This window comes from Gopherus evgoodei, chromosome 3 (genome assembly GCF_007399415.2).
Source record: "Gopherus evgoodei ecotype Sinaloan lineage chromosome 3, rGopEvg1_v1.p, whole genome shotgun sequence".
NCBI classification, from domain to species: Eukaryota; Metazoa; Chordata; order Testudines; family Testudinidae; genus Gopherus; species Gopherus evgoodei.
In genome coordinates, this window is record NC_044324.1 from 44,407,138 (window position 1) to 44,435,018 (window position 27,881).

Below are 27,881 nucleotides of genomic sequence, written 5' to 3' on the forward strand. Positions count from 1 at the left end.
CGGCAGCTCGTTAGTAAGTTTTCCTTCTGCAAGTTATCTTGTCCTTCTACTAAAAGTGCACAGGCCTGATCACTACTGCTTTAAACCAGTTTTAGCTATGCTGCAACTGGTAACTTACTGTTATACATTTAATTTCACAGCTGCTAGCCTTCTAAATCAAGTAGAGTTCAACATGGAGGAGCTTTGGTTCACTGAGGCCTAGATTTATGCCTAGTGACACCAGCACTACTGTGACTCAGGTCCAAGCCCTATCACTTTGCAGTGGGGGTGCAGGCCAAGCCACAGGCCTAAGTCAGAAGGTCCACACAGTGCAGTATGGACAAATTAGCATGGCTGTGAGCCCCAGGTCCAGCAATTTTAAACCCAGATTTATAATGCAGTGTGGACGCTCAAGCACAGGTTTGGAAGCGGAGTCCACAAGTTCAGACCCAGAGTAGACATACCCTAGGAGTCTTGCCATTCACTTCAGTAGCCTTTGGACTTTGCCCATAGGGCTAGACCAGGGGTGGTCAAACTTTTTGGCCCAAGGACCACATCTGGAAATAGAAACTTTATGGCGGGCTATGAATGCTCATAAAATTGGGGCTGGGGTGCGGGAAGGGGTGAAGGCTCCGACTGGGGGTGTGGGCTCTGGGGTGGGGCTGGGGATGAGGAGTTCATGGTGCAGGAGGGGGCTCCAGGCTGGGTGAGTAGAGTGTAGGAATGGTGCAGGCACCAGCTGGGGGTGCAGGCTCTGGAGTGGGACTGGGGATAAGAAGCTTGGGGTGCAGGAGGGTGCTCTGGGCTGGAACAGAGGGGTTCAGAGGGTGGGAGGGTGATCAGGGCTGGGGCAGGGGTTGTGGTGTGGGACGAGGTGCAGGCTCCAGCTGGGGGTGCAGGCTCTGGAGTGGGGCTGGGGATGACTGGTTTGGGGTGCAGGTGAGTGTTCCAGGCTCAGTTCAAGGGGTTCAGCAGGTAGGAGGGAGATTGGGGCTGGGGCAGGGAGTTGAGGCACTGGGACAGGCTCAGGGGTGCAGGCTCCAGGCAGTGCTTACCTCAAACGGCTCCTGGAAGCATCAGCCATGTCCCCACTCCAGCTCCTATGCGGAGTCGCAGCCAGGTGGCTCTGTGTGCTGCCCTGTCCATAGGCACTGCCCCTGCAGCTCCCATTGGCCGCAGTTCCTGGCCAATGGGAGCTGCGGGGGCGGTGCTTGGGGCACGGACAGCATGCAGAGCAGAGCCTCCTGGTTTCCCATACATGCAGGAGCTGGAGCAGGGCCATGCCACTGCTTCCAGAAACAGTATGGAATGGCACCCACCCCTGCTCCCCGGCTGGAGTGGAAGAGTGGGGCTATGCCACTGCTTTTGGGAGCTGTGTGGAATGGCCCCTGACCCTGCTTCCTGGTTGGAGCACCAGAGCAGGGCAAGCCCCAGACTGTGGTCCCTAGCAGGAGCTCGAGGGCATCCTTAAAACAGCTGGTGGGCTGGATCCAATCCACAGGCCATAGTTTGCTAGACTGTAGCTTTATAACCTGCCCCATGTAAGGGGCAGTACAGAGGTCCTCCTTCCCCACAGCAGAACAGAGAGTGAGTTGTGACTCCCCGCAGCACAGCCAAAGACCCACCTTGAGCAATGAGGACTGAGTAATGTTGAGCCCTACCTCCCCACTTGGAACATGACTGACCCTGGTCAACAGTGGGCAGAATCGAACCTGGAGCGTAGTGCATGAGCCTCTACTGCATGAGCTACAAGCCATATGGCTGTTAGCTAAGGCTGTAGCGCAGATTATATATATACAATTCTCTCTCTCTCCCCCCCCTCACCCCCTCATCCCTGATGGGACAAAACACCACACACAGAAAAATGGAAGGAAATAAATGGGTTTTCTGCTGTTTAATATTAAATAGCAATTTGAATAGAAATTCAGATTATTCACTAAACACTCTATAAATCTGTGAAAATGTTGTGTGCCTGCTGCCCAGCTCAAGTCAGGCTTTTAGGCATGCAGGCCTGTCTTCTAGCTCATCCAAAGGAATCTGCAAAGAGGGTACAGATTCATACAAGCAGAATCAATCCACCACATCAGTATCTTGCAAAAATGGGTAAAGAGTGGGCAAAGCTGACAGCTTAGGCACACAAAGTGTCTTCAAGATATTTTACGTGGGCAAGTGCCATCCTAGGCAGGCAGCTCTAGTCAAGTGAAAGCCAGGCTTAGATTGCCCTAATTTATTACCATACAGCTACAATGACTTGACCCAAACATAGCTGGTGATTTTTATTAGCAGGAAGCAAACCATTACAAAATTCAAAAGGAATATTCCCTGGGTGCAAATTGACCCACAGGAATACATTTTTAGCCCTTCTCAGATTTTATAGACAAAGAACCTTTGTACGTAAGTGTACAATCACGCCAAGATTATTTGAGATCTCAGTTAAAGCCCTGGAAGAGCCAAACACACATAGCCATACTTTACCTGTACCAGAAGGAAACGCTGGCAAACAGAATCAGTCACCATCTGAATTGTTCTTTAGGGTTATGGCTCTCTAGCACTATGGCCTGCATGATTTTCATATATTAAAATAATATTCTACCAGTTTTAGGAGTTCATGAGTAAATCTTTATAACAGGTTCAACTTCACAACAGTTAGCATGCCAGGGTGAAATTGTTTATTTCATTGAGAATAAAATTAACATGTAATTTCAAATATTGTCATGCTTTGAGGAACTGAGCAAAAGTCCTATGGTCAGTAATCTTCCATTAACTGTAGCACCATACAGTAGCTTATTAATTTGGTTTTGCCTAATCTGTGGAGGCTATCTGAAATCACACGCCAAGCCTGTTTTCAGTTTCTTCTAGATATTTCTTCCAGATTGATCATACATGCTTTGGGATTGTTTCATATTTAGTGTTGTTTACCCTTAAAAAAATATTTAAAACATTGTATACCCACACTGTCTGAAAAACACAATAGACAGAGGTTTCCCAGTGACCTTCATACGTAGAGCGGTTGACTAAAAGATGAGAGGAATTGCAACAGGCCACTACAAATATCCAATATTCATAACTCTTTTTGTCCAGTTATGCTCTTCAAAAATATACCACATTTTTCAGTCACATGCAGTTGTGAATTGGATACACAAATAAGTAGGGCAAAATGACTTACTGCATTCCTTTGGAACTATATCCTTATAGGTGTACTGAAATTTTTTTTAAATAAATAAGATTTTATTTAAGAGAAGATATAGCCTTGAAGAGTAGTAACCACAAGAACAAAATAAAGGACCAATTCCTGAAGTCCTTACTCAGAGATAAATTCTCTGCTGGGATAAATAAATGAAATCCATTGAAGTCAATGGAGCTGTGCTCATTTATGCCTGCAGAGAATTTGGCCCTTTTTAGAGTCCTTACTAAGGCCAGTCTTCCGCTGACATCAAGTTAAGGACAGAGTGAAAGCTAAGTGAAGACTTCAGCATTTGTCCCAGTGAAAGGAACAGTTGGACAACAAAGATTTCGTGAGACTCATGATGTACTCAGGAAGCCCTCCTTGTGTTTTGTAACTACAAATATCAATCATGAATATCTTAAGCAAAAATAGACTAGTGAGTGCTGCACTTGAGAAGTGCCAGAATGCAAATATCCGAAGGGTCACAAAATGCCATTTCAGCTCCCAAAAAGAGTGCTGGAATGCCATCCAAGAGTGTTCCAGCAGGGCTCAAATACAACTTTAGAGTACTAGCTTCCTTTGGCAAATTCTTTTATCACTCAAATAGTTTATGCACAGTCCCACCCTCAGTTAAACAACGCGTAAAACAAACAGAACCTGGCATTGCATTTTCTGAAGAAACACAAAGTTGGCTTATCCCCGTCTAGTACTGAATTATGAGCCATTTAGACTCCCCAAGGTAGTGTAAATGAGTTCGCTCCCTGAAGTGTGTGTCTGTGTTGTTATTTGTAAACAGTTTAATAAGAATATGTTACAAAAATGGTAGAACTAATGGGTTGGTTGGCTTGTGTATGTGTCACAGAAACAGATACAAAGCCTGCCCATTCAGAACCCTATTGCAATAGTTGTATTAAGTAGCTAGAGTATACAAAAACTTTTCCTTATGGCTTAAAATAGCCAGAAATGCCATCTTTGTAAACCAGTATGAGCAATTAACATTAACAATTAAAAATGTTAAGATAAAACAATATCAAGAATCTACATCTATAACATCAAAGAGCCAAATTCTGCCCTCCATTGCAGTCATGCAACCTCATTCATTAATTGCAGTGAGGGCAGAATATGGACCTTATCTAGATACATATTTTCTTAGGGCAAGACAAACTATGTCTTATTTAACTCTGCTCTTCCCTTCTGAAGGGTAAATATTGATATTTGAAATACCTAATTATATTTACAGCTGTACAACACTGATGTTATATATACTTGTAAAATATAACTAGTACTTTATAAACAAGGGGTAAGTTATACAATCTGCTTCAAACGGGGAGGGGGACGGAGCAGACATCCTCACACATTTTCTTTGTCAAATTCACAAACAAAATACATTGTAATGTGACAGGCAACATCATTCCATCCACCAGAGGCCACCATTTCCACACAGTCCTCCTCATCATAGGCATTATTGGGTTCGCCGCTGCACCATTTGTTGAAGGTCTGCATGGGTGATCGATCAGAATACACAAAATTGCCCTCTTTTTCCAGGTCGTTGATCCCAATGAAAACTCTGGTGAGCCCTGCTTGATTGATGTAAGAAGCAATCAGACTATTGGTATTCTCATCCTTTGGCATGGTCAGTGTTCCTCCTCTTCCATGGCAGTGGAGCTGGGCATCCATATATCTTTTCTCTTCTTTCACCAGTAGGTATATCTTATTATCTGTCTCACGCACACCAGCGACAGCTGCGGGGGAGGGCAGTGCTGAAAAGTGAGCACTCGCATTTCTATAAACCAACTTAATGCACACCACAAAAATAGATACACAAATCAAATATGAAATGGCCATATTCTTTAAGAGCAGCTTCATCATTAAAAAAAAATAGGGCACTTGGAAAGGGAGAAACATACAAAATGAACATACCATTTTTTATGAATTTTAATTCAGTTGTCAGCTGGGCCACTTGGATATCCATTTCCCCAATAGCTTTCCTTAGCTGGCTGCATTCACAAGGGATGCCTGCAGAGATCAGGGAGGTGCTTGCTGTTAAATTGTACATACAAACATAAATAAAAATGTTTCATGAAATATATTTATGTGAATGTATTGCTCACAAAAGGGGCTAGCCTGATGACTCCAGAGAGTGAAATTCTCTGTCCAAATAATAGGCAGCAACTATGCAAACGTCCATGTTGACTCACCAACATCCTTCACTCTGACCTTTGGGTCTACCTATAAGAGTTCAGTTCACTCTCTATGGCACCTCAGTCCTTGGCCTCACTGAAGCGATCCCAAATGATGGTGCCAATTAATGCCAAACATGTAGCAGACAATGGTAGGAACAAAAATAGGACATCTTTAAACTTCTGAGTTCTCAGTGAAGCATATATAAGGCAAAATTCTCCTCTTCCATCTTCACTGCAGATCTCTTTTCCACACAAGGAATCTGTATGGCATAGTCTGCATTTGCTCTACATGAGGAATCTATCCACATAGCAGATCAGAGGCAGAATTCTGCCTATTAACCCAAATTTACAATGGTCTGAAAAAAGCAATTTTAATGAGATGATTAAAAACGTAACTTCTGAGAGCCCAGTTTTGAAAACTAGGTTCCAGGTAAGGCACCCAGTTCTGCATATAGGTATTCAAACCTGTATTTAATCACGCTAATATCCAGTTTAGGTACCTAACTGTCTAATCCCACCCCCATCTATCAGCTCTCATTCAGTATTGACAAGTCAGCTCCTGCCCCAGATCTGCCTGTAATGTCAGCCTCCATGGCCCATTTGTTAAATTTTCAAACAAGCACTTTTGTGCTTTCTCCAGTTCTGCCCCTCACACATGGGAGGAGCTCCCCACAAATATCTGCAAAGCCACTTCATTCCTTCAAAACCCTCCTTATAACTCCCCTTTCTCACAGTGCCTCCAAAAAAATTCAACAACAGCTAGGCTGCTGGCGCATTGATACCACAGTCCATCATACTGATCATATCATCTCATTGTGCTCCCTCATCTGTTTGTCTGTATCATCTGTTGTCTCTTATCTCATATGCAGATGTTAAGCTCTTTGGGGCAGGAATATCATTTACTCTGTGTTTGTACAGCACCTAGCACAATGGGGTCCTAGTCCAAGACAAGGTCTGCTAGACACTACAATAATACAAATAGTAAATAAGTGCCAATCTGAGCACCCATTTGCAAACTGGAACACCCAAGTCAGAGAATTGCATTATGTTAACTTGCCATTCTGACCCACGAATTAGAATAATAAATGGCAAACTTATGTGGTGCCTTCCATATCTTAGGGAGGATTTTCAAAGTCAAAAATAGTAGTTTGGTGCCCACTCCTATTTTCCTTCCCTGCTTCTTCCTTGCTCTCAGAGCACTGTAATTCACTTCTGGTTAGAACCTGACCCTTAACCTGTACTGTACCTTCCCTTTTAGGGCCAGATTCTGCCACCCTCATGTAGCTGGACTGGTACTTACTGACTTTCATTGTGAGTTGGGTACCTAGATTTTGAAAAATCTCCCCCTTGAAGGCTTTGAGCCAGATTCTGCAGGTAGAGTAGTGCCTTACTCCATGAGTCGTACTACTGAAATAAATGGGACTGCTCGTAAAGTAAAGTACTACTTCAGATGAGTAAATTGGCAGAATCTGGCCCTAAAATGGCAGACACAGCAGAGGTTAAAGGCCAGATTGTAAGCCAGGACACATGGATAGTAATTTGAATAGTGTAGATCAGCAGTAAATTACTAATTGGCAATGGAGCAAAGAAAGAGCTGAGGAGGAAACTTTACTCAGAAGTGTGTCTCCTGTGGCAATTCCTAGTATGTGTTAGCTGCACTAGCTAAGCCCCTGACTCAGCAAAGCTTTTAAACACCTAAGTCCACCCCACTTCAACAAACCTCTTAAGAACATTTGGAACTTACACATGTGCTAAAGTACTTTGCAGGCCCTGGCTGCTTACTGGAGTATGCATGGACCAGAGTCTAAGTAGCCCGTATAGGAGTGAAATGGGGATTCCTTTTCCTTTTGCATGGGCACAGACCAAGTCATCATCTATCCCTAAGACTCTTCTTTTCATACAAGGCACTGCATAGCCTTGCTCCTTCCTAACCTTCCCATAAGAGCAGATGTTTTAATAAACATTGATTGTTCATTACTCACTACCTAATAACCATGTCTGTTACATTTGTATCATTCAGTGGTTGCTAACAACACATAATTAATGCAAACAACATTTCCATTTTTACATTTCTATTATCTAAGATAAAATCTATTAAAGATACTAGAATGCAGGGGAGGGGCTGCATTTTTGTCCTAAAAGCACCGATAGTCTATTGTTTTCCATCATCTGAGTCTAAGGTCAGGTCTACACTACAAACTTACATTGGTATAACTATGTCACACCCCTGAGCAATGTAGTTATACCGACTTAGCCCCCTTGCATAGACAGCACTATGTCAAGAGGAGGGCTTCTCCCGCCAACATAGCTATTGCCTCTCATGGAAGTGGATTAGCTGTGCTGATAGGAGAAGCTCTCCCATCAATATAGCAGCATCTTCACTGACACTGCTGCACTGGTACAGATGTGCCACTGCAACGTTTTACATGTAGATCGGCCCTAAGCTTTTCATACTCCTAACAAGATACTGTGTTCCCGTTGATCATCCAATGGCTTTTCAGAGTCTCAAATGATGTGTACAAAGGCTTTGCAAAACAGCTTCTCTCCACCAGCATAACTGGCAAAAATCACAGTATTCTTGAAAACCAAAATAAGGTCAGTTGTGTAGATCAGTGGTTCTCAAACGTATTTGATTGTGCCCCCTTCTTTGTGTTTGTAGTAGTTTACAGCCCCCTCCCCCCAACACACAAATACATATAGCCATAAAAAAAATCAACATGCAACTCACTAAATATTAAAAACAGTAAGGGAGGAGGGATATCTCAGTGGTTTGAGCATGGGCCTGCTAAACCCAGGGTTGTGAGTTCAATCCTTGAGGGGGCCATTTAGGGCTTTGGGGCAAAATCAGTACTTGGCCCTACTAGTGAAACAGGGTGGATTCTATGACCTTTCAGGGTCCCTTCCAGCTCTATGAGATAGGTATATCTCCATATACTATATTATAAGGTATTGATTCAAACAGAGCCAATGATCCATTGTAATAAGAGAAGAAGAAAAACTGCAGTTGTAGCTGATGCTTACAATTAAATGCACACCCCATGCTGTAGCAAAGAATGTATTAACATACAGAGGGCAATGACTTTGTATAATGCTATGCAAGCTTAGCAGAAATCCATGAAATGACCAGCACCATCTGAGGGCCTGACATGTCTGGAGGAATCACCTTAGCTATTTATCCATTGCTGGGGGTAAAAGGTGTGCAGTAAGATTTTTTCCCCAAAAAGCTTTTCATGCCCCCCCCCCCGGAATATATTCTGCACATCATCTCCCCTCCCCACCCCTCCGGAGCACCTGAGCCCACAGTTTGAGAACTTCTGCTCTAGATGAAAATATGCCCTCTTACCCTACCAATAAATTCTACAAATTCTGTTGGCCTTGTAGACACTGGCATGAAGTCCCTAAATCCCTCCTTGGGCTCTGTTCCTTCCCTGAGAACCACATGCACAGCACAGCTTTGTGCCCATGAGATGTCCCACTGAAGTCAATGAAGGTGCAGGGGTCCCCCACAGGGTTCTCAGTGCAGAATGAGAACCTAAACAGGATGTCCAGAGATGTCTTTTTGCACAATGGGAATGATTGGGAACAAGCTGCATTCCTGCTCCCATTAGCTTTCTGGAATAACTAAAGCCATGTTGAGTTAATGGGGAGCTATTGAGCATTCTTTCAAGCAGTTGTCCACCCCAGAGGGAATTACAGTACAACTCCCAGCACTCATTGCATCTTCAACAAACGTTTTGTAAAAGTACCCTGTAGATGTACACTGTAATCCAAATTACAATGCATAAATCAGAAGATGTTATTCAAAATTTTAAGTTCCAACATCATTCTTCAGCATTTTTAAAAGGACTGTGTATTACACATGATTTATACATTTAAAAAAAAACTATACACTTTGAAGATCTATCATGGTTTACCTGGCTCTCCATTAGGACCAGGTGGCCCTATATCCCCATTATCTCCCTTTTCACCTAAAAAATGAAAAATATCATCAATTTTGCTGCTCAGCAAATGGATTGGGTCACCAGTTTCATTAACAGAAAGTTTCTAAACAGGTTTTTTTTGGTTAATGACTAAGATTTACAGCAAAAAAACAAAAAATGCATAATGTAGAGATGTACCACAAATGATGGAGAATTTGGATTTGTTGTCCCAGTCAGTTCATCATCAAGACAGGCCCAAACTGTGCAGTTTGGATTCAGGGACAAACATGACTAGTTTCATTCTGTTCCATCTCTTGTTATTTGTGTCAGTACTTGCTTAGGCACTTTAAAAAGCAATGACTTCCGTGGAACCTGTAAGGAAGTAGCACTTCTGAAAATCAGGCCATTTTTATTTAGGCGTCTAAATTTTGATTTAGACGCCTAAAATTAGACAGTTCCATTGAAAATGCTGTTCAAAATGATTTGATCAATGTCACATAAAAAGTGGGAAGGCCAAGGAATTCAAACCTCGTGGCTCCTGAATCTGTGCCTCTACCAAAGTACAATCCTACTTTCCAACCACTCTCCTTTAAATACTGATTCTCGGAGGTTGATGTAATTTAAAAAAACTCTTTCATCTACCCACAAGTCAGGTTTTTGAAACCTCTTGATCCTGCTATGTGTCAGGGTATAAGACAACTAGTCCAGAGATCTCCATCATTTGATTGACTAGAATGTGATTTAATTATAGGACTTTATCTCTTTTGGTAAGTTCTGAGACAATCTGAGTAATTTCAATTAAGAACGGGATTCATCTCAAAGATAAATGGCCATTGATTATTCAGTTGAGACACCACTGGAGAAAAAAAGATTGAATCAAATATACCTTTTGACCCAATGGGACCAATTTTTCCATGTCGACCCACACTGCCCTTCTGTCCTTTGTCTCCCATTTCTCCTAAACATAACAAAAAGATTAAAGATACAAGTTAAAAATATTGTCTGCTTTATTCAGATGTCCAGCAGCACTTCAGTATCATTTTCTATGGCAAGCAGCAGAAAATGTTGTTGCAAATTTTCTTTGCAATTACAATGAATGATCACCAAGGTCTGTCAAATTCCAGGAGTCCAGCTCTTTCCTCATCCATGGCCTGCTACATAAATAACACAGAAGCTTATTTAATCTTCTCCATGCAGTTGACTTCACTGGGACGGCACGGGTATAAATGAAAATAGAATTTGACTGAAAGCCATAAAAAAAGGGTTTTGTATGACTCCACTGAGATAGTTTGTCAGGCCAATGTATTGTTGAAAATAAGGGGAAATTCCAGAAAAAACTTGTGGATCAAAAGGCTGAATCTATTATGGAATTTAAGAGATATAAAAGTCTTCGAGCATAATGAGTCAATTCATCTAGTGCTGTGATTCTCAACCATGGGTACACATACCTCTGGAGGTATGCAGAGGTCTTCCAGGATCTACAGCAACTCAGCTAGATATTTGCCTAGTTTTACAACAGGTTACATAAAAAGCACTAGCAAAGTCAGTACCAACTAAAATTTCATACGATTTGTTTATACTGCTCTATATACTGTACACTGAAATGTAAGTACAATATTTATATTCCAATTGATTTATTTTATAATTATATGGCAAAAATGAGAATGTACACAATTTTTCAGTAATAGTGGGCTATGACACTTTTGTATTTTTATGTCTGATTTTGTAAGCAAGTTTTTAAGTGAGGTGAAACTTGGGGTATGCAAGACAAATCAGACTCCCGAAAGGGGTACAGTGTCTGGAGAGGTTGAGAACACCTGGTCTAACGAAGTAGCAACTAAATAACTGAGAGCAAAATTTAGTCTTTGTGTTCTGTAAATTCAGTGAAAGACAGTTGTATACTTATTCTTTTCTCTACACTCTAAACATCTCAATAGTATCATAACGATAAGTAGTGAAAGCCTTATGTTTGCCCTCTAGATATACACACACACACACACACACACACACACACACACACACACACACACACACACACACACACACACACACACACACACACACACTCTAAGTAATTCACAGCAGGAATGTAAAGTGTGATTAATTTTAATGAAGACATCATGCAGTACTTTAAAGTGGAGTTGTGGTAAATGAGCCACTTGAAAAATCAGCCATTTTTAATGAATAAAGGATAAATATGCACATTACAAAAGCTGACAAATTGTCAACAGAGTTGCCATAATTTACCCCAGGGGTAGGCAACCTATGGCATGCGTGCCAAAGGTGGCACATAAGCTGATTTTCAGGGCACTCACTCACACTGCCCGGGTCCTGGCCACTGGTCCGAGGGGGGCTCTGCATTTTAATTTAAATTTTAAATGAAGCTTCTTAAACATTTTAAATTCCTTATTTACTTTACATACAACAATAGGTTAGTTATGTATTATAGACTTATAGAAATAGACCTTCTAAAAATGTTAAAATGTATTATTGGCACGTGAAACCTTAAATTAGCATGAATAAATGACGCCTTGGCACACCACTTCTGAAAGGCTGCCAACCCCTGATTTACCCTCTTCTCCTTTCAGTGCTCGTCCTGGCTTTCCATTATGTATACACAGAAATCTAACAGAAAAAGGTTTGATTCACTTTCTTCATCTGACTTTGACCTCTTGTTTCTTGGCTGTACGGTATAACAGAATATTCAGATAGCTCATGGAAAACAAGTGCATTGTAGGAGGTATGTGCCGTGCTTTATCATCATATATCACACAAAGTAAGCTGAAGGAGAGAAACCACTGTTATCTGGCCAATGAATCACTGTAGAGTGAGTCTTCATATCATTTATCTGAACTCTTCCCCAGAAGGTATCTATCATGTCATTTATCACTAAAGTCGTTTTAATCAATTAGTGATGTTCTGATCCACTGGCTGGAATCAATGGCCACATTCTACTATCACTAGTCAAAAGTGGAATTTGGTCCACCATATGTGTCTAAGCTAGGAAAGTGAGCCAAGAAGTCACAAGTATGGGTCTTCCCTGTCACATCCTTCAACCAATATGGGAAATCATTATCCTGTTGGTATAGATAGTGTTAACAGACTTCAAAACCCACTATTCAAAAGCATGGGAGCTATCTCCTGCTACCCAGTGTCTAGAATGCTTTCTGTAATGAATACTGAAAATGGTTTGGCCCTGTCTACACTAGCAGCCAAAATATTTTCAGCGCTGGGGGACCAGTCTCTGACAACCATTGCTGAACACTGGTTGTTTTAATAGCAAAGGCAGAGCACTCCTGCACATTACTGAGCTTTGGCTTAAACCAGGCCACCTATGGTTAGTAGGCCACAACTCTTCTAAGCAAATCCAAGTAGATATACAGGTGCTATATATACTTAGTTTGTCTGAGCTGGAAGTTGCTCTTTCCCTGTAGTATAGTAACTCTGAAGCCAGCAAGATCATTAATCCTCGGGGAGGGGAAGGGGGATAATCTGGACCTGGTGAATATCTGCTATGTCAGCTGACTTGTTTCAAGTAGGCTTTCCAAGAAATGTCCCTGTCCTGACTTGTAAATAGCAATGAAAAGGAGTAGCCTTGATTTTTTGCTGCATATCCCACCACAAGGCATGGGGGGGGGGCTCAAAAGAGTATGCCTCCATGCGCATCCCAGCCAGACCTGCCAGAGCACAACATATTCTGGCCATATACCCTCCTCGTACCAGTAAGCCCTCTATACTAGGGACTGCACAGGGAATGGCATAGCAAGTGGCTATGCCAGCTATACACCAGCTAAGCAGCTCCACGAGCTTTCAGTCCCATTTGCCCAATGAGTCTGCATAAGTGGACTAGAACAGGAGAGACAATCTGGCCCAGCATTTCCTGAAGCAGCTTAGTCTACAACTGTTTCCGCTAAAAATCCTATGTGGTCTTCTTCTCAAAGGAAATCCAGTCTTATTTTAAACTGTGCAACATATTTTATGCATTTTCCCACAATGAAAGAACCATTCATTCAATGAGATGAATTCAAGGAAAAATTACTATACACAATAGGCCAGATCATCAGCTTATAAATTGTCATAGTTTAGTTGAAGTCACTAGAGCAATGACAATTTATGCCAGCTGAGGATCTGGCCCAATGTATTGTCAACCTCTGGAATTCTTTGCTGCAGATCACAATCACGTACTTTGGCTGGGTTTTTTTTAAAGCCTAGATAATTTTATAACTAAAAATATAATTTTAAGATAAGGACAATCAAATATCATGCGCCTAGGCAAAACCTAGTCTCCATAGGGTCAGGAAGAAATCTCCTTATTACCCTGAGTGGAAGTGTCACACAACTAGCTACCAGTATATGCATTATGCTAGGGTAGGAAGCTCAGATTCCACCTTCCTCGGATGCATCTGCTGTTGGTTGCTGTCAGAAAGGACATCTGAATTGATGGGCGACTGGCTAACTGTCTTGTACTATCTATGAAAAGCAACAGAGAGTGGCATCTTTAAGACTAACAGATGTATTGATCATAAGCTTTCGTGGGTGAATACCCACTTCATCAGACGCATGTAATGGAAAATTCCAGAGGCAGGTATAAATATGCAGGCAAGAATCAGTCTGGAGATAACGAGTTAGGAAACTGTACATGAAACCACAGGCATTTTCCTCCTAATGCATGTGATCCCAGTAGAAAAACAGAAGCAATCTGTACAATTAGTTGAAAAAGTATTATTTGGGAGATAGCCTCAGCTCACATGGTGGATTCAAGATTCCTTGAACACTTTAAGGATTCAGTCTGCGGTACTGTATTAACTACAGAGAGATATTTTTGCTGGAATGTGATGAATGTTGGGGATGTATTTCCCAGGAACTCCAAATGTGTTAAAAAATGTTAGCCTGTTCTGACCTTATTGAGCTTATCAAAAAGTGGCCTTGCTCACTCTAATATGAATCGGTTATAGGAAGACTGGGGTTATAATAAAAGGATTATATCAGAGGTTTGAACACCCAGTCATAGGGGTCCTTAATAATTCACTTCAAACAGCTGTATCTGAAATGAAACAGACATGTATTCAGCCCATAAATATAACATGATATATAAACACAACTAATTTACTTCTTGTGACTTCACATCCTTTTATGTAAACAGAACAGACTACTTATCAATAATAACCAGTAAAATGAAACCTATGTGCTCTACTCAGAAATAAGAGTTTGCTTATCTCAAACTCAGGAAAAACATTTATTAATTATCCTGTGCTCATTAAAAGAACTGTTTGGATTTGATTTTTTTCTGTAGTCTCTCTCCCCCTACAGGAGTCTGTTTGTTCCATCCTCACAGAAACACTCACTGGCTGGTAGCAAACTGTAGTCTCATCCAAGGGCTTCATCGGACTTGCTTTACATCCCTTTTTCCCTGTGATTTAATCTCCCCGTGGGATAACCATTTAATTTACCCATGGGAAAGCCTCTCTCCCTGTAATTATTTCTTCCTATGGAGTAACCAATTAAAGGAGAGATTTTTCTACATCACTGGTTGTCAAGCTATGATTTGGGGACCACCTGTGGAGTCCATTCTAGCAGACCACAGAACTGCCAAAAGAGCAGTCCAAAAGCGGCATGAGGAAGCTGGGGAAGATGGAAGCTCGGAGGGAATGCAGCCCACATACTGTCTCCCTGTCTCAATGTGATACTGTGGCAAAAAGGGCTAATCTCATCCTTGGATGTATAAATGCGGGAGTAGTGAAGCAGGAGTGGGAAGATGATTTTTACCTCTGTGTATGGCATTGGTGAAACCAGTATTGGAATACTGTGTCCAATTTTGTTATCCACATTTTAAAAAGGACATTGGAAAACTGGAGATGGTGCAGACAAAAGCCACAAAAATGATCTTGGGGTGGAGAAAATGCCTTATAGCAAGAGACATAAAGAGTACAATCTGTTTAGCTTATTAAAAAGAAGACTGAGAGGTGCCTTGATCACAATTTACAAGTACCTTCAAGGGAAAAAAATACTGGGTACTGTTCTAGTGGACAAAGGCATAACAAGAACCAATGACTGGAAGCTGAAGCCAAATAAATTCAAATTAGAAATTACAACAATTTTTTTTTAAGTGAGAGCAGTTAACCATTGGAACAAACTACCAGGGAAGTGGTGGATTCTCCATCTCTGATCTTTTCATATCAGGACTGGATGTGTTTCTGGAAAAAATGCTTTAGCCAAATACAAGTTACTGAGATCAGTGCAGGGTAACTGGATGAGATGTAATGCCCTGCACCAGACTGGATGATCCAATGGTCCCTCCTGGCCTTAAACTCTACGAATATATTAAATTAAAAAACAGGATCCATCTTTTATGGGATGCTACTGGCTGATAGTTATGTAAACCATCCTGCCTGTCATTCTGGCCCATAACCTGGATGTTATCTTCAGCTCAGACCTCTGCCTAAGTTCTCATATCAAGGCTATGTCTAAATCTTGCAGATTCTTTTGGTATAATATCTTTAAGAGACAACCTTTCCTATCCATCTGCGCAACTAAAACTCTCATCAACTCATACCTTGATTACTGCAATATCTTCTTTCTGGCCATGACAAATGCAGTCTTACCCAGCTCATTTCCATTCAGTATCCTGCTGCAAAGATCATTTTCCTAGCCTGTCTCTTTGTATCTCACCATTGGCTCCCTCTTCTCTGTCACATCAAACATAAGCTACTTGTATGTACTTTAAGGGCCTTTTGCAGCCTATCCCCACCCCATTCATTATCTCTTTCTATCAAAAGGTCAGTTCCCACCTCTGAGTGGCCTATGATGAAAGCCTCCATCACCCACTTGTTAAATTTGCAAACAAGCACCTTCATGCTTTGTCCCACGCTGCCCCTTATGCTTGGGAAGAACTCCCCATAAAATCTGCAAAGCTACAAATCTCTCTTTACAACTCTCTTTTGCTGAAATGCTTACAAAAAAAGTTTGACAAAAGTTAAGCTGCTGATGTGCTGAGACCATGTCTCTCATGCTGACCTATATTGTCTAATTTCCTTGTACTCCTGTCTGTCTGTCTGTTTCCATCCATTGGCTCTTGTCTTATAATAGATGTGTTCCCACAATACAAAAACCAGGGGTCACCCAATGAAATGAATAGGCTGCAGGTTTAATACAAACAAGAGAAAGTACTTTTTCACGTAAAGCACAATTAACCTGTGGCACTCATTGCCGGGGGATGTTGTAATGGCCAAAGTATAACTGGGTTCAAAAAGAATTACATAAGTCCATGGCTTTCTGAAAATTCAAGCAACTATATCAACTGACTCACCCTGATCCACAAGCTTGTTGACTCCTTGAGAGAATTCTAATAGGTTTGTGAGGCATGATTTCCCTTTACAAAAGCCATGCTGACTCTTTCCCAACAAACATGTTTATCTATCTGTCTGGTAATTCTGTTCTTTGCTACAGCTTCTACCAATTTGCCAGGTACTCTAAAAATTGGCATTACATTAGCTACCTTCCAGCCATCTGGTATGGAGACTTGTTTCAGCAATGGGCTACATGCTACAGTTAGTAGTTCTGAAACTTCATATTTGAATTCCTTCAGTACTCTTGGGTGAATATCATCTGGTCCTAGTGACATATTACTGTTTAATTTATCAGTTTGTTCTGAAACTTCTTCCACTGACACATCAGTGTGGGACACTACTTCAGATATGTTGCCTAAAAAGACTAGTAGCTCTGATGTCGGTATCTCCCCAACACCCTGTGCAGTGAAGACTGACGAAGAGAATTCATCTTCTTTGCAATGACCCTGCATAGGTGCTGGAACTAGGGATGCTGCCGCACCCCTGGCTTGAAGGGGTTTCCATCACATACAGGGTTTACAGTTTGGTTAATTGGCTCTTAGCACCCCCACTGTACAAATTGTTCCAGCACCCCTGTAACCATGTATTCCTTGAGTGGTCTTTTAACACCTTGGTCACATAGTGGTCTTTACTGCCTGTTTGGCAGGCTTCCTGATTCTGATGTACTTTAAAAAAATCTTACTATCTTTAGTCTTTAGCAAGTTGTGTCTCAAATTCTTTCTTGGCCTGCCTTGTTATGCCTTTACACTTAACCTGCTAGACTTTGTGCACCTTATTATTATCCTCACTAGGATTTGACTTCCAAATGTTAAAAGATTCCTTTTTGCCTCTAATGGTCTCTATTATACTGCTGTTTAGCCATGATGTTATTCTTTTAGTCCTTTATTGTCTCTTCTGGTTTTGGGTATGCATTTAGTCTGAGCCTCTATCAACATGTTTTAAATAGTCCCCTCACTGCTTGCAGGCAATTAATCCTTTTGACAGCTCCTTTTAATTTCCATCTAACAAGCATCCTCATTTTTATGTAATTCCCCTGTTTAAAGTTCAATATTACCATGGTGGGTTTTTTGGGTACTATTCCCTCCATAAGGTTGTTAAATGTAATTACATTATGGTCACTATTATTGAGCAATTCAGCTATAGCTACCTCTTGGACCAGAGCCTGTGCTCCACTTACAACTCAGTCAGGAATTGCTTCTCCTCCTGTGGGTTCCAGAACTAGTTTTCCAAGAAGCAATCATTTATGGTGTCTAGAAATTTTAGCTCTGCATCACGCCCTGAGGTGACATTTACTCAGTCAATATGAGGACAGTTGAAATCACCCATTATTATTGTATGGCAATACAAATAAATAAATAATAATAATAAATCATGCAAGTGGCAAATGGCGAGATATAATAGGAAGTCAAAAAGCAGCTCTTAAAACTGATCATGGTCTCTAAAATACAACAATTCTACACTACAGCCTTTGGGGCAAATATATATGACATCCTTGAATTGTGCCAGCAAGATATGTCTGTGAGGTGCAAAGGCATGTCAAATATGTAGTTGCACATGCAAAAACTCATAAAACTGCATGATCGATTATCTGTCTGTGCCATACACACATGTACCTTTTGTGGGCACAACTTATGCACACATGTTTAAAATTGTGGCTCTTAGTGATAATTTTTGCACTTTAAACTACCAACACAATAATGAAAGCAAAGCAGCTTCTCAATGGGGTTTACAATTTAGACTGAATTACTGTGCTAATGTACCAATGAAGCTATTAAATAAACTTATATCTAACATGATGGGAAATTGAAGACATCCATCAACCTCACTTTTGTCAAAATATACTGTATATACATTTTAAAGTAGAACTGGAAGATATTTTTGAATCAGATGGCAACTTTCTGTCTATATAATTGTCTACACAAGACATCTTTCACCAGGGCTTTTCTACAGAATTCTGCCAGCAACACCCCTAAGGGAGCAGTAAAGTCATGTGAGTATTGAATCAGACATGAAAAAGATTGCATATTAATGAGCAGTAGGTAATATTAAAATATCTCTTGAGATATTATTACCTCTCTCTTAGACCTTGATCCTGCAAACTGCTTGGACCCCAATCCAGTGAAGTTAATGAGATTATTCGCACACTTAATGATGAGCATGTGATAACATGCTTCACCAGATCAGGGCCAGAATGCTCAGCAGCTCATAGGTTCAAGTTATTCCACAACATTTTGAGGAAACCTAATTTATAGATCTATGCAGTGTAATAACAGAAAGTTCAAATACATTCTGTATATTTTCAGGTGTTTATTTAAGACTGTAGGTAAATTAAATACCTGGTAGGACCACTTTTATTTTTAAGAGTCCAGTTAGCTTGACAGTGCTTTCCAACATTACTCCCCTATCTCCTGCCCACTTGCCCCCCCCCCATTTTCTTATTTTTAAATGCTTTAGAATGTCTACTTTGGGTTGTATTGACAGGGCATTTCTATTGATCTGGGGATGTTTGCTTTGCTATATTTTTTTATTTAAATTGTTTTGAGGAGTTCGTGCTCCTGGAAGTTTGGGCCTAACACAGAGGCTCATGGCTCTGTGAAATCATTCAGATCACTCCTGACCAGTAATCCATCTTCTGAGGAGAGAATGTCAGTTGTGTTGAAGTGGACAGTCATTTCATAATGGGCACAAATGGAGACTTGGATAAGGTCACCTAACACATTTCCATTTGTAACCGTCATCACAGTTTAAACTCCAGTGGAAGGCTAATCCTTTGTACTACATTATTCACTCTTGGACCATAATTTAAGGCTAAATTCTCCCTCAGATATGCATGCAATGTTTTCATAACTTCAGTAGAGGTTAATATTCATTCAAAGACAGAAGTTGGCTCATAACATTTAATTATCAGTCATAGAATTTCTTATATAGAATATTTTCCTCTTGCTTATGTCATATAGTATAATACAGTGGTCTAAATTATACCTCTACCTCGATATAACGCTGTCCTCAGGAGCCAAAAAATCTTACCACATTATAGGTGAAACCGCATTATATTGAACTTGATTTGATTTGCCGGAGCATGCAGCCCTCCCCCCCCACCCCGAGTGCCTCTTTACTGCATTATATCCGAATTTGTGTTATATCAGGTGGCATTATAACAGGGTAGGGGTGTACTTTGGATGACTGATTATAATTGTTCTAGTGACCTGTGTTTAATCTAAATCTTACCTAATGCTTTATAAAATGCTGATATTATACAGGTGGTAATCTACTTGCAGAATAATCTAAAGCAATGAGGAAAGTAAAATGAATTTATTCTTAACAATGTCTAGTGACACAGAAACATCAAACAGCTTAGTATTTGGGTCCATTTTAGATACGTATCCAAACATCTGATTGTTTATTTGAATTATCCGAATCTTTTGCCTCTGAAAAATTGGGCTGCAAATATCACTAGAGCAGAGATTTTCTCACAAGGTTCCCAGTACTTCCTCCTTCTGATCAGGCTAGAAATAGGAGGACAGCATTTCTTATATATTTCATTTATTTATTCATTGATTTTTGAACACTTATAAAACCAAAGATAGTAGTCACAGTATCTTAGAATTAACTTGCCCAACAAATAAAACAGATAAAGGGCACAAAAGGAATTACGGAAATGTTGAGATCACAAAGCGATACTATAAATAGAAAATACTGCAAAAACTACAAAGGAATTACACACACTCTCTCTAGTCAGCCACCATTTACTCAAATAGAACCAAAATATAATAAACATTAACAGTGTTAACTACTATAAAGATTTTGACTGACAGTCTTCCCTACTGGGAGACCCAAAAATTTAAAGCTCCTCTTTTACTTAATGTCTGTTCGTCACAAAAGAATAACTAAATATAAACCTCAGTACAGATGCACTTAAAAATTATACTATAACTTAGTAATTAAAGAACATGGTCATCTAACACATCCATGGTCCCTGATGGTGCAAGATCAGGCCCACAAAGAGGTTAAAAACTGAGCTAAAAAGTTTACTGCCCCAATAACAGGTTATTGCAGATAGTGGAGCTCTTAACAGTTCAGAGCATGTGAATGGACACGCTCTTTTAGCATGTCTATAATATGAAATAAATAAATATTCTCCAGGTGATAACCAGCTCATAGCACTAGATAAAAAGTAAGCTGAAGAATACTGGAAAAAACGGCCACGTGTTGGCTATTTCAGTGTTACCAACGCTCGTGATTTTACCACGAGTCTTGCAATATTTGGTGTTTTTCTTGAAGTCCCTATTCCTAGATAATAAATAGACACAATCCCTGGAAAAATGACAGCAGGCACAAGAGTTCATTAAACAAACCTCATCTGTTTCTCACCAGGAGAGAATCCACAGGCAGCTCACCTACTATTGCTGGTCCTGATGTTCCATTCACACTTCCTCTCTGAGAGGCAGGAAAAGCACTTAAGCATGTGCTTAACTTTACATGCAGTAGTTGCATTGAAGCCAGTGGGACTACTCACATGCTTAAAGTTAAGCATGTGCTTAAGGACTTTTATGAATCAAGTCCACAATGACTTCAAGTCTTTTCCAGATGGCAGAAGATGAAGAAGTTACTCACCTTGTGCAGTAACAATGGTTTTCGAGATGTGTGTCCCTGTGGGTGTTCCACCATAGGTGTGCTTGTGTCCCTATGCTGTTGATCAAAGAACTTCAGTAGTGGTGTCCATTAGGCCTGCACATGCACTGTCCCTACACGTGCCCTGCCATGAGGCTAGTCAAGGCATGCGGACTAACCCCCTCAGTTCCTTCTCTACCGCCAAGCCATAGACAAGAACTCCAAAGTAGAGGGGAGGAGGGTGAGTTATGGAGCACCCATAGGGACACATATCTCGAAGAACCATCATTACTGCACAAGGTTAGTAACTTCTTCTTCAAGTAGTATCCCTATGGGTGCTTCACTATAGGTGACTCCTGAAGAGCATATGGGGCTCAAGCACCAGAGGAAAAAAAATAGTGGTGTTATGGAGGGGGTAGCAAAGTAAAATGGATGGTGCACCCAGTTTGAATGATCTCTGGGAACCACTGGCCTAATGTTATGAATTCCCAGGCACTGCAGAATGTTGCCTATTGGTGGCCAAATGGGTGTAAAGCATTGATCGGCTGTATCAATTGGGGAAAGTGGTCTAACAGCGCCTCGACCCACCCATCAGAACTGCTGTTCGGACACAGAGGGCTGGGACGAAGAAGATTGTGGTCCAGCTGGTTGCACTTAGAAAATTTTCCTTCCTTTTTTTGTGGTTCATGGTGGCATTGAGGTTAATATTGAGATGTGTGTGTGTCTATGCCAGGATTGGGGACTAAACAGTCTTTTTTGTCCTGGTGTGTAGATACCTAGTGACTGGACAGTGGCCATAGAGTCCTTCAGGGTGTGAAGGGAGCATCAGTCTTCTCTGCAAAGAGCTTTGTGCCCTCAAAAGGGAGGTCCTCAACAGGAGACTGTACTTCCTTCAGGAAGGCCAACAAATAGAGCCATGACGTCCACGCATCACCACTAGCTGCTGTGTCAGCCACGTCAAGGGCAGATTGCAGCAATGTTTTAGACACTAACTGGCCCTCCTGGATAACATCCTTAAATTGATCACAATGTAACTCCAGTATCTGCTCAAAAAAGTCATTCAGTTTTGAATAGTTTATATAACCATATTTTGCTGTGAGGGCCTGGTAATTGGTGATATAGATTTGAAGTATGGCTGAGAAGTACACCTTCCTACCAAAAAGGTCTAGGCACTTCCAGTCTATGTCTTAGGGAGGGGCCCTCGACTGGTGTTGCCAGCCACAGGAATTGATGGCGTCCACCACAATGGAGCTGGGTGGTGGGTGAGAGAAGAGGAATTTAGTTTCATTGGTGAGGACATTGTAATTTTTGTCTACCTGCTTGGAAGTTGGTGCTACTGATGCTGGGGTTTCCCAGATGGTTCTTTCTGGGTCTAAGATGGCCTCATTAATAGAGAGGGCAATCTTTGAGGAGGAGAAAACACGGAGGATGTCAAGGAGCCGATGATGAATATCATTGATATCTTTCAGGAGTATTGGAGAGTGTCTTTGCCAACTCTCTTTGCCAACTCCTGGAAAAACAAAAGTTGTCCACCAGAGATGGTGGGGAAGGCATGACAGCTGCATTCAGGGAGAAAGAGAACATGCTCTTTAGTGTCAATGCTTCTTTGCCCCCACCTTCCTGTTCCTCTATGATATTTTGTAGAGGCTCCAAAGCGCTGGATGCTGCGACCGAGGTGGTGTGCCTTGAGGGTTCCTGGGCAAGGTTTAAAGCTTGAGAGGCATGTTGGTGATATGCGGCCCCTAGGTCCCAATAAGACCACTGGAATGATGGTGGCATAGAGCCCGGCAGTGGTGCCCCTGGGTGGCCATGCCAGGGTGGGGGTGACGGGGCCATCTGCGGGCATTGGCCTTGCCGGTATTGAGCACCATATGGAGCTTGAGAGGAGTACTATGACACCACCTCCTCTGGTTCGCCAGCACTGACCATCCTGGTGTTGGTGGCAGTGCTGAGGGAGATGGGAATCTTGTCTGTATCAGTCTCTCTGGATGAGGCAATGATGATGTTAACAATGTAGACTCACATACTGAGAGCTCCTTTTTAGCAGAGCACTTACATGAGCATGTCAGCAGTACCGGCTGCTGTTGGTTTCCATGAGTCATGGGTACTGGACTGAGATGGTCTCAGTACTGATGGTGCCAAAGATACTGAGCGAGATGGGGACCGCTTACAGCTATCTCGGGGTTCATTATGTGGACTTCCCACTCTCTTCTTAGATGACATGGGAGAGGGGTCAGCAATCTGTTTCCTTGACCCACAGCCTTTAGCTGTAGAGGGCTGTGGAGAAGACTGACGTCTGCCTGGTGACTCATGGTGTGGATCCTGTGAGGGCCTAAGAGCAACCTCCCTGAAGATAATGTTCTGTCAGAGGTCTCCGTCCTTATGAGATTGTGGCTGGATTTGCTGGCAGAGACCACACTTTTGCTGGATGTGGCCTTCCCCAAGGCAGCAGATGCAATGGGAATGCTTGTCTGCAATCGGGATTGCTTCCTTGCTAGTGAAGCACTTCTTAAAGCCTGGTGAACTGAAGATACCGTATTGGAGTGGGGGAGTGTCCCTAATGAGGAAGAAAGGTGCAAAAAATAAAGGGTATTTAATCGCTTTGAATAATTTTTGTGTCATGTATTCCACATTATTTTTAAAAGAACAACCTATATTAGTGTGAAAAAAGATTTGCAGAGAGCAATTAATGTAGACAATTTTTTAATGAAAAGACTAGCTAATTAGAGTCCATTTCATACAGGAGTTTGTTTTATAAAATCTTCATACTTTGCTAAAACAAAACAGTTGCATCTTCAGGTGTTCTGAGAATATGTCAAATACAATCTACTCTGCTGAACCTGGCTGGATAAAGGACAACTGAAAAAACTGTCTAGCTCTTTAAGTTTTTTGAATGGTGTAAAAGGTTTTGCCTCTATTCAGTCATTCTGGAAGCCGCATCTGGAAAAATACCAATACATAGGCCATGAAACTCCTATTTTCCTTTGTCTCTTGCTGGTTTTGGTGTTTTTTCTTGCAAGGTATTTTTATTTCAGCTCTTCCTCCTCCAGACTTGGCAGGAAATCAGAATTGTAGAGGCACACAGAAATGAGAAAGCATTATAATTATTAGAGCGAGGCAGAAATTTTCTATTGTAACAATTTTTCCAACAGAAAATGTAGTTTCTCCAAAAAATGTTGACAGGATTTTTTATTATTATTTTCAGTCAGGAAAATCTAAACGAAATATTTCATTTCAGTTCATTTTAACCCAAATCCAAATACACTGATTTTGGAACGGATCCAAAATGTTGACAATGGAAATTAGAAGAAATCGAGGCTGGAAATTAGGAGATGGTTTCTAACCATCAGAGGAGTGAGGTTCTGGAACAGCCTTTCAATAGGGTTGGTGAAGGCAAACAACCTAAGAACATAAGAACATAAGAACGGCCGTACCGGGTCAAACCAAAGGTCCACCTAGCCCAGTATCTGTCTACCGATAGTGGCCAATGCCAGGTGCCGCAGAGGGAGTGAAGCTAACAGGCAATGATCAAGTGATCTCTCTCCTGCCATCCATCTCCAACCTCTGATGAACGGAGGCTAGGGACACCATTCTTTACCCTTCCTGGCTAATAGTCATTTACGGACTTAGCCACCATGAATTTATCCAGTTCCCTTTTAAACATTCATAGATTCATAGACTCTAGGACTGGAAGTGACCTCGAGAGGTCATCGAGTCCAGTCCTCTGCCCTCATGGCAGGACCAAATACTGTCTAGAACATCCCTGATAGACATTTATCTAACCTACTCTTAAATATCTCCAGAGATGGAGATTCCACAACCTCCCTAGGCAATTTATTCCAGTGTTTAACTACCCTGACAGTTAGGAACTTTTTCCTAATGTCCAACCTAAATCTCCCTTGCTGCAGTTTAAGCCCATTGCTTCTTGTTCTATCATTAGCGGCTAAGGTGAACAAGTTTTCTCCCTCCTCCTGATGACACCCTTTTAGATACCTGAGAACTGCTATTATGTCTCCTCTCAGTCTTCTCTTTTCCAAACTAAATAAACCCAATTCTTTCAGCCTTCCTTCATAGGTCATGTTCTCAAGACCTTTAATCATTCTTGTTGCTCTTCTCTGGACCCTCTCCAATTTCTCCACATCTCTCTTCAAATGTGGTACCCAGAACTGGACACAATACTCCAGTTGAGGCCTAACCAGCGCAGAGTAGAGCGGAAGAATGACTTCTCGTGTCTTGCTCACAACACACCTGTTAACTCATCCCAGAATCACGTTTGCTTTTTTGCAACAGTATCACACTGTTGACTCATATTTAGCTTGTGGTCCACTATGACCCCTAGATCTCTTTCTGCCATACTCCTTCCTAGACAGTCTCTTCCCATTCTGTATGTGTGAAACTGATTGTTCCTTCCTAAGCAGAGTGCTTTGCATTTGTCTTTATTAAACTTCATCCAGTTTACCTCAGACCATTTCTCCAATTTGTCCAGATCATTTTGAATTTTGACCCTGTCCTCCAAAGCAGTTGCAATCCCTCCCAGTTTGGTATCGTCTGCAAACTTAATAAGCGTACTTTCTATGCCAACATCTAAGTTGTTGATGAAGATATTGAATAGAGCCAGTCCCAAAACAGACCCCGTGGAACCCCACTTGTTATACCTTTCCAGCAGGATTGGGAGCCATTAATAACTACTCTCTGAGTACGGTTATCCAGCCAGTTATGCATCCACCTTATAGTAGCCCCATCTAAATTGTATTTGCCTAGTTTATCGATAAGGATATCATGCGAGACCGTATCAAATGCCTTACTAAAGTCTAGGTATGCCACATCCACAAGACTCGTTATCCTATCAAAGAAAGCTATCAGATTGGTTTGACTTGATTTGTTCTTTACAAATCCATGCTGGCTATTCCCTGTCACCTTACCACCTTCCAAGTGTCTGCAGATGATTTCCTTAATTACTTGCTCCATTATCTTCCCTGGCACAGAAGTAAGTTAAACTAACATTGTTATAGTCCCAGCCTTCACAACCTCCTCAGGTTGACTGTGCACTGTGTGAAGAAGAACTTCCTTTTATTTGTTTTAAACCTGCTACCTATTAATTTCATTTGGTGACCCCTAGTTCTTGTATTATGGGAATAAGTAAATAACTCTTCCTTATCCACTTTCTCCACATCACTCATGACTTTATATACCTCTATCATATCCCCCCTTAGTCTCCTCTTTTCCAAGATGAAGAGGCCTAGCCTCTTTAATCTTTCCTTGTGGGACCCTCTCCAAACCCCTAATCATTTTAGTTGCCCTTTTCTGAACCTTTTCCAGTGCTAGAATATCTTTTTTTGAGGTGAGGAGACCACATCTGTACACAGTATTCGAGAAGTGGGCGTACCATGGATTTTTATAAGGGCAATAATATATTCTCAGTCTTATTCTCTATCCCTTTTTTAATGATTGCTAACATCCTGTTTGCTTTTTTGATCGCCTCTGCACACTGCGTGGACATCTTCAGAGAACTATCCACGATGACGCCAAGATCATTTTCCTGACTCGTTGTACCTAAATTAGCCCACATCATATTGTATGTATAGTTGAGGTTATTTTTTCCAATGTGCATTACTTTACATTTATCCACATTAAATTTCATTTGCCATTTTGTTGCCCAATCACTTTGTTTTGTGAGATCTTTTTGAAGTTCTTCACGATCTGCGTTGGTCTTAACTATCTTGAGCAGTTTGGTATCATCTGCAAACTTTGCCACCTCACTCTTTACCCCTTTCTCCAGATCATTTATGAATAAATTGAATAGGATTGGTCCTAGGACTGACCCTTGGGGAACACCACTAGTTACCCCTCTCCATTCTGACAATTTACCATTCATTCCTACCCTTTGTTCCCTGTCTTTTAACCAGTTCTCAATCCATGAAAGGACCTTCCCTTTTATCCCATGACAGCTTAATTTACGTAAGAGCCTTTGTGAGGGACCTTGTCAAAGGCTTTCTGGAAATCTAAGTACACTATGTCCACTGGATTGCCCTTGTCCACATGTTTGTTGACCCCTTCAAAGAACTCTAATAGATTAGTAAGACATGATTTCCCTTTACAGAAACCATGTTGACTATTGCTCAACAGTTTATGTTTTTCTGTGTGTCTGACAATTTTATTCTTAACTATTGTTTCGACTAATTTGCCCGGTACTGATGTTAGACTTACCGGTCTGTAATTGCCAGGACCACCTCTAGAGCCCTTTTTAAATATTGGCGTTACATTAGCTAACTTCCAGTCATTGGGTTCTGAAGCCAATTTAAAGGATAGGTTACAAAACTTAGTTAATAGTTCCGCAACTTCACATTTGAGTTCTTTCAGAACTCTTGGGTGAATGCCATCTGGTCCCGGTGACTTGTTAATGTTGAGTTTATCAATTAATTCCAAAATCTCCTCTAGTGACACTTCAATCTGTGACAGTTCCTCAGATTTGTCACCTACAAAAGCCGGCTCAGGTTTGGGAATCTCCCTAACATCCTCAGCCGTGAAGACTGAAGCAAAGAATCCATTTAGTTTCTCCACAATGACTTTATCGTCTTTAAGCACTCCTTTGGTATTTCGTTCGTCAAGGGGCCCCACTGGTTGTTTAGCAGGCTTCCTGCTTCTGATGTACTTAAGAAACATTTTGTTATTACCT

General features: G+C 41.3%; 1 protein-coding gene across 2 annotated transcripts in view; it reads right to left on the reverse strand.

Annotated features, from left to right (window-relative positions):
- Positions 1 to 1,940: 1,940 nt before the first annotated feature.
- The window catches only part of COLEC11 (collectin subfamily member 11), a 49,220-nt gene continuing 23,279 nt past the window's right edge, over positions 1,941 to 27,881 (reverse strand). The window contains exons 4-7 of one of the 2 annotated variants that reach the window (XM_030555486.1): positions 10,135 to 10,206; positions 9,243 to 9,296; positions 5,066 to 5,161; positions 1,941 to 4,887 (exon numbers count right to left, since the gene is read on the reverse strand). In XM_030555486.1, the coding sequence (XP_030411346.1) occupies positions 4,496 to 4,887; positions 5,066 to 5,161; positions 9,243 to 9,296; positions 10,135 to 10,206 (614 nt within the window). In that variant the 3' untranslated portion in view covers positions 1,941 to 4,495. Of the gene's footprint in view, positions 4,906 to 5,065; positions 5,162 to 9,242; positions 9,297 to 10,134; positions 10,207 to 27,881 lie in introns of both variants that reach the window. The other variant, XM_030555485.1, reaches the window with a different exon arrangement.